The sequence below is a fragment of the Pistacia vera genome, unplaced genomic scaffold (assembly GCF_008641045.1).
Source record: "Pistacia vera cultivar Batoury unplaced genomic scaffold, PisVer_v2 Contig283, whole genome shotgun sequence".
NCBI classification, from domain to species: domain Eukaryota; kingdom Viridiplantae; phylum Streptophyta; class Magnoliopsida; order Sapindales; family Anacardiaceae; genus Pistacia; species Pistacia vera.
In genome coordinates this window covers 1,179,363-1,186,615 of record NW_022196094.1, presented here as the reverse complement: position 1 = coordinate 1,186,615, position 7,253 = coordinate 1,179,363, and the positions used below count along the sequence as shown (strand labels likewise).

The window sequence follows — 7,253 nt, the reverse complement described above, 5'->3', positions numbered from 1 at the left end:
TCAATTTCGAGGAAGGTTCAAGCTCAGCGCAGCGGCCAAACACGCTGCATTAATATACACGTGCTCAACACCTGACATCTGAAAATTCATAGCCGCCAAAGCGAAAGCAGTAATACTCTACGTGACGTCCCACACAAATTCATAGCAGCCAAACCACAATAATCTTTCCACGTTTCACCCTTTAATTAACCGAACATCACAGTATCACACTCCCGCGCATTTTAGCACGAAGCCGTCACAAAGAGACTGTTCAAGAGTCAAGACCACAAACATAGACTCTCCACCGGAAATACCCGGTCATACTCAAATATAACCAAACCTTCTTGTATCTCTCCGACCCTACAACTGGCTATTCCCGGTAACCCTTGAGAAAATTAATCGCAGTTTCTTATCTACTTCTTTATATAAATAAGTAGTCCAGGAAGGCTCGATTCCTCATAAGTCATAACCTCTCGATTGCCCTCCAAGTTTTAAACCGTCAGTTTGCTGTTTTTGCACCTCAACAACTTCACTTATATGATAGCTTCCGGTGACCGGAAACCTGAGAGCCCAAGCCCGTCACCAGCTCTCGGTTTCCCTCGATTCCGTTTCTTCCGTTACCGGCGCTTGAGGTAAGAAGTCACACCAGAATCAAGAAACGTAAAAGAAAATTTATCGCATTTTGCTTTATTTAAATCTATTTAGGGATTCTATGCCCACGTCTAAGAGTAACCGGAGGGGACAAGAGCAGAGCCGGAAAGGAAAATTGTTATCGGAAAAATCGATGTCGTTTCACGGGAGACCTCCGGCCATGATGATGGCGGAGAAACAGTTGAGAAGGCCAAAGACGTTGCCGGATTTGCATCCGGATCGGAGTCCCGTCAGTTTTTCACCGGAGAATAAACCGAAGTTGACGAAGCTGTTGTTAAACGTTACGGTTCAGGGAAGCGTAGGTGCCGTACACGTAATAATGTCTTCGGAAAACACCGTCGCCGACTTGGTCGCCGCCGCCATGAGGCAGTACGTCAAAGAATGTCGGCGACCGATCTCGCCGACCGCCGACCCGTCCTGCTTCGACCTCCACTATTCACAGTTTAGCCTAGAAAGTAAGAATTCTGAAATTACTTCTTTGCACCTAAATCTTCAGCCTTAGATTGGTCCAGTTTAAACACAGTAACACGCGTAGCGCAGTGATTGATTGACCTTTTTCTTTTAAAATCTCAGGTTTGGATAGAAACGAGAAGTTGACGGAACTTGGATCGAGAAACTTCTTTCTGTGTAGAAGAAAAGCAGAAGTGCAGAGTGAAGCAACGACGTCGTCTTCGACGTGTTCAAAGGAGGCAGAAAAGGTTAGCAAGGCAGGGATTCCTTGGCTGAAGTTTATGGGTTTCTAGTTGGGTTCTGGTGTAAAAAGTAAAAAACGGTTAGATTACAGTTGAAATATTATAGGTCATGTGACAGGTTCAGCATATGCGAAATTTGCGGATGCTTTTAGGTTTTATTAAGAAGATTAATGAAGGAGATTGTAATATTTCTTCATCTCCATTTGATTTCTCCTTTTGTTTTGATTCTTCAACGGATTGGATATCCAATATTATGTACAGCTTTTTGTGTACCAAATCTTTATTGTCTAATTTAGTTGGTGTTTACGAAATTCATATTATTTACCATCTTGATGAAATCAATCAGAAAAAAACTGCTTTTCAAATAATTGTTTTTTAGTTTTAATGACGAAAAATAAGAGCCATTGTCATGCTAAATTGTGGGTTTACAGTTTACCATCGTGACTGTCGTTTTCTTTAAAAAAAAAAAATATATTTTTTATATATTACTAATTAATTGTAAAAATTTTCAGATGTTCTCATAGTTAAGAAAGATATGCCTAATTTTATTTTCAATATTTCTCGTTTTATTATTCCACTTTCTTTCAAGATGTTTGAAGAATTCTCAAATCAAATCATAACAATTCAATTATTTTTGATGGGATAAAAATTGTTAATAAATTATAACCTTTTTCTTTAAAATACTGTCTATGGAGAAATAATTTTACATATTAAAATGTGAAATTTAAATATAATAATTGGTTGAAATTAATTGATAAAGGGATAAATCAATAACTTGACGCTTCTTCCGCTTGTTGTGTCTAATATGTGAGGCTGCATACAGGAAACCAATGGCATTCAATTTGAATGGAATGGGGTCCTTACTTCAAAAGTTATGGACCACATCATATAATTCTAAATTTCCCCTAATATCCACTTGTCACCTAAAATATCCACCCGCCTAACTTGTCCTAAATATTTTGAAGGAATCTTTCTTTGGAATGCACACACATCCTACTGAATATATTGATGAACGTTGGTATAACTTTTTCACGTCAAATTCTAAGGTTGCGTAGGGAATGTTACATTATCACCATCCTTTGGAGGGATTTGAGAGTTGGCTATCTGTTTCATACTTAATCACTTACCCAATATTTTTACTTAGAAAAAACCCTCCAATAATTATAACTCCTCCTTAATCATATTCTTTGTCTAAACACATGGAAATAAGAGGAACATTTTGTTTGGTTAAACGTCTTTAATACAAAGGAAATAGGTTAGTACTCTATTTTCAAAGGTAGGTGATGACATGACCGACCTCCAAAAATAGGAACAATTTTCAAACCTCAATTAACTAACTTAAAATTTTCCTATCATGGTCTTTATTAATATTAAAATTGCATTCATTAATAGACATTGATTAAAATTTATAAATATTATATATATAACCTGATAAATGGTTGGAAACAGATAACTGATGGGCCAGGGTCTTGAGGCTCAAATATTTGGGACCATAATATACGAGTACTGTGGTCCAACTGAAATTTAAGGGCTGTTTTGCCTTCCTTATGATAATATGCTTAATTTGTTGGGCGGGCTGCTATTATTTCAGTTACTAAATAATCCCACTTTTTAGAATATTTTATTAAAGAAATAAAATATATTTAATTGATAAATATATAACGAAGTAAAATATGAGGTCAAATTAAAATCAAAATTTTCATTTTTATTGGAAATATATTTTATTCTTTTTTAAAAAATGATTTTGGAAATAGACGTGGTAGATAAAAACTATAGGAACTGAAAAATAGGTTCGAGCTGAACACTCCAAAGCCCAATAGTGATATTTATGGGTCATTATTTGGTAATCTGAAGCCCAAAAAAGCCCAATCTGAAAAGCTCAAAGCCCATACAAAAGTCTCGCTTACTCTCACAAAACCCTAGAGTACCAAAAAAAAAAAAAATTAAAATTTTTTTTTTTTTTAAAAAATGAAAAGCTCAAAGCCCATACAAAAGTCTCGCTTACTCTCACAAAACCCTAGAGTACAAAAAAAAAAAAAAAAATTAAAAGAAAAAAATAGAAAAAACCCAAAACCCTAAATACAGCTAAACTAGGCGGCAATTCTCTTATAAATTCCCTCCAAACCCCATTCCTTTACGCCTCTTTCGTTAACTCTCTCTAAAACCCTTTCTCTCTCCAACGCTCACGCTTAATCACTTATTCTTCTTCCATGGAGTTCTGGGGTAAGTTCTTCCTTTCTTTCCACGCTTACTCTACGCATACTTTTGTTTACGATTTTCCAACTCATTACGGTTTTTTCTCGCTGATTAGCTTGAAATCCGAGATAATATCGGAAAAAATACTTCTTTCTTGTGATAGTCTGTTGCAGGTTATGTTTTTATTTATTTATGCATAGTATATGTTTCAGTTTACTATTATTTATGTGTTTTTAGTATATAGAGATATGCTCGCTTATTTAAGGGAAGAGATAAAAAAAATGGACGTTTTTTTAACTAGAGTTGAAGTGTATTCTTAGGTGGAATGACAGCGAGTCTAGTTTCTCCAGTTATTTAATCTGCGAATGAGATTTTTTCTGAGAGAGTGATATGGAGTGCCTATTCTGGAAAGAAAGTCTTGCTGTTACAGAATGGGCTAAAAAGTTGGGTTAGTTTTATATTAGAAAATGAAGATTATTAAAAAGCAACTCTTTTTTTGTTTACCATGGTATTATTCCCTTTATATACTTTTGTTTTTATTTTCCTCTGTTTAACTAGCTTGTTGTATGAACCGATGTTTGACCAGTGGTTAGCACTTTGAACATTAGTGCTTAATTGCCAGTACATTACTTGCTGTGTACATACTCTGCTATGAAATGCTTTATGTGGGTTGTTGGTTCACTTCAGGCTACTATTTTGTAGTCTTCGCTTCTTTCAATAGGGTATTATCCTTCTTGATATTACTCAGTTATGCTAATTTCGGATTATTCTTGTCCTCCTATAGGTGTTGAAGTTAAGGCCGGACAGCCACTTAAAGTAAAACCAACTTTTGACAATATCATCCACCTCTCACAGGTGATTGAATTGTTAATGTTTAGTACTTTCAGTTTTAATCAGTGGAGTTTGTTTCTAACAAATTGTATGGATGTTGCTTCTTTTCCAGGGTTCCCTTGGTGAGTCTAAGAAGGATAAAGGACATGAATCTGTGCCCCTCTTTGTAAAATTTGGAGACCAGAAGCTTGTCCTTGGAACTCTTATTTCTGATACTATACCACAACTATCTTTTGATCTAGTATTTGAGAAAGAGTTTGAGCTTTCTCACAACTGGAAGAATGGGAGTGTCTACTTTTGTGGTTACCAAACTCCCTTGCCACAAGATAGTTCTGGTGAGTCTTAATGTGGTTCATTGGCTTGCAAGTTTCATCTTAACTGTTTAACTTAACTGAAAATTTTTATTTGTACAGATGAGTTTGATATGGATGGATCAGATGAGGATGAGGAAGAGGATATTCCAATGATTGCTGCTGAGAATGGTAGATCCTGTTCCTGCACTTTCATGCAGAGAGTTATAATATACTTTCAATGCTATTAATTATCTATCATGCAAAAAATTAATTTGTTTTTTTCATTTTTCTTGCTAGTTCTGTTAAGGAAAAGGTGGACTAAAAGTTGAGAAAGCAAAAGCTCCTGTAAAGGCCAATGCTGGAAAGCCTGAGATTTCTGTAAAGCCAAGCAAGGCAACAATCAAACCTGAGGAGAATGATGACAGTGATTCAGATGATTCAATGGATGATGGGGTGGAAGTTGATTCTGATGAGGTACCTCTATTATTACCTGGTAGTACTTTGAGTAGTTTTGAATGGCATTGATGTGGTTGTGACGGCATGAGGTCTCTCATTTTTTGGCCTTCTATATCATACATATTGCATAAGTTGTGGAGGCTAAGGAGTGGGCAATTTAGACAGGCCAGGGAAATAATTGGAAATAAATGAATTTTCCCAAGTGATACCAATTCTAGCATTTTAACAAGTGTTTCAGATGTAGGTGATTATTTTATTAGTATATTATTTCAGCTGATTGTGCTGCAACTATCTTTTTTGTATCCCCTCTTCTATTTTGAGAAACCACTTTACCTTTGCGTTTTTTTATTGCTAAGTTATTTTTTGAATATCTTTTTGCCTAAATAAATTTGCTGGCTTTTTCGGTTGTCGATCAGATATCTGATGACGAAGAAGGTTCTGATGAAGATGAGGACGATTCAGAAGATGAAGACTCTGATGAAGATGAAGAGACACCTAAGAAGGTATGTGTATGAAATCTGTATTTTACACAAGTTTTATGTTACTTTGGTCTCTAAATGTTGATTCTTTGAACCGTTATAACATATTTTTGTTCATTTTAAAGGCTGTAGCTGGGAAGAAGAGACCAACGGAATCAGCTACAAAAACTCCTGTTCCTGCTAAGAAGGCAAAGGCTCCAGCTACTCCTCAGACTGGTAATGTTCTTGTGGCATGATCATTTACAGTGTTATTCTATTAGTTAGTATTATTTAATTGTTTATGGATGAGTAATGGGCTGCGTATTCTGCCATTTATTGTTATTCATGCAATAGAAAGAACTGCAAGTTTTCCGTTTTGCTTAACCTTGACACTGCATAATATTTTATATCAGATTTATTATTCTGTTAAGTATTGAACTTAGTGATGTCTTTAGTTGCTCTATTTTATTCTGAATAAATTTGAAGAGATGGTTAATGTTTGATTTTTGTAATTCTATTTATATGAAAGGTATACCTATTTTTACCACCTTTCACTAAATTTATGTGCTAGTTTACTGCTCAGAAATTTTCTGAACAATTGTATTTCTATACAGTTAATATGCTGTCTTTCCCATTGGATGTTGAGTATTGATTGCCCTAATTGCCTTGTATGTTTTGATAATTACTATTTGGTAGAACACCTTATCCTTGAGTTATTATATTAATCAATCCAATGGCACCAGCTTCTTTAATGAAAATTATATGGAGTTTTTTTTTGGTTCTCATTTATGATTTGCAATTATTTTACCTGGCACTATGATTGTTGACTGGTTTCAGAACACGCATGAACTAAGTTTTTTCGTTTTCTGGATTTTGCTTTTGTGGTTAGATGGAAAGAAGGGAGTCCATGTTGCAACTCCTCACCCATCAAAGCAGGCTGGCAAAACACCTAATGACAAAACTCCCAAATCTGGTGGTGGCCAATTTTCTTGCAAATCGTGTAGCAAGTATGTTCATGCCCTGCACAATCACTGTAAATTTGAATCATAAATGTTAGTATTGGCTTGTGACTGACGTGGTCTGTTTATATGAATAGGTCATTTGGGTCGGATGGTGCTCTACAATCTCACAATAAGGCAAAGCACAGTGCTAGCAAATAGATGGAGTAGTAGTGTCATAACGTGCTTTGCTGATGGCTGTGGCATGTTTATTTTTGTGTGGAAATACCCCCCACCCCGAGAGCTGTGTTTTTGGTAGGTTTTGGCAAAAGTGAAGGAGAGAGCTTATCTTAGTAGTACTTCTGTGATGGCTATTAATAGGTGTTTTACTTCCGGAGAGTTTATATTTATTAAAACTTGCTTTCTGATGCCTTTAAATTAAATGTTCCTAATTGTGATGCTGTTTTGTCGATATGGTTTGTTGTCTTTTGACCATTCATTTTCTGGTCATCTCTTGCTCACTTTTTATTAATGTTTCTGATCTCTGCACCATCGTATGTTTCTGGATTTGTTGGACGAGGAAGTATAAAATATTGAACTTTATACAATGTTAAGATTTTAACACATTTTATATCGTTTCACGATTTTGGTAAATTCATGAGCATTTTAATAATTTCTTTACTCCATGTTACAAGTAATGAATCAAATACTGAGAAAATTGAATTCATGCGATCTTGTAACAAATAATGCCATCATTGA

The 7,253-nt window shown here is 35.3% G+C and overlaps 2 protein-coding genes across 2 annotated transcripts; both read left to right on the top strand.

Moving 5' to 3' along the window:
• Positions 1–428: 428 nt before the first annotated feature.
• On the top strand, positions 429–1,637 carry LOC116134122 (uncharacterized protein At4g22758). Its single transcript, XM_031419812.1, has 2 exons — positions 429–1,085; positions 1,204–1,637. The coding sequence occupies exons 1-2, from the start codon at positions 692–694 to the stop codon at positions 1,371–1,373; spliced, it is 564 nt and encodes a 187-aa protein (XP_031275672.1). The 5' UTR covers positions 429–691; the 3' UTR covers positions 1,374–1,637.
• A 1,753-nt stretch (positions 1,638–3,390) lies between these two features.
• Positions 3,391–6,968, top strand: LOC116134165 (histone deacetylase HDT1-like). The gene is made up of 9 exons (XM_031419845.1): positions 3,391–3,545; positions 4,303–4,373; positions 4,462–4,684; positions 4,763–4,831; positions 4,950–5,116; positions 5,515–5,601; positions 5,703–5,793; positions 6,446–6,563; positions 6,653–6,968. Exons 1-9 carry the CDS (start codon positions 3,533–3,535, stop codon positions 6,714–6,716), a joined length of 903 nt encoding a protein of 300 aa, XP_031275705.1. The 5' UTR covers positions 3,391–3,532; the 3' UTR covers positions 6,717–6,968.
• Positions 6,969–7,253: the final 285 nt, after the last annotated feature.

Bases quoted from the DNA above. Each gene is read 5' to 3' on its own strand.
- LOC116134122 (XM_031419812.1), top strand. From the start codon at position 692: ATGCCCACGTCTAAGAGTAACCGGAGGGGACAAGAGCAGAGCCGGAAA. The intron at 1,086-1,203 runs GTAAGAATTCTG...TTAAAATCTCAG, and splicing joins TTCACAGTTTAGCCTAGAAA to GTTTGGATAGAAACGAGAAG.
- LOC116134165 (XM_031419845.1), top strand. The intron at 4,832-4,949 runs GTAGATCCTGTT...AGTTCTGTTAAG, and splicing joins AATGATTGCTGCTGAGAATG to GAAAAGGTGGACTAAAAGTT. The intron at 5,602-5,702 runs GTATGTGTATGA...TTCATTTTAAAG, and splicing joins ATGAAGAGACACCTAAGAAG to GCTGTAGCTGGGAAGAAGAG.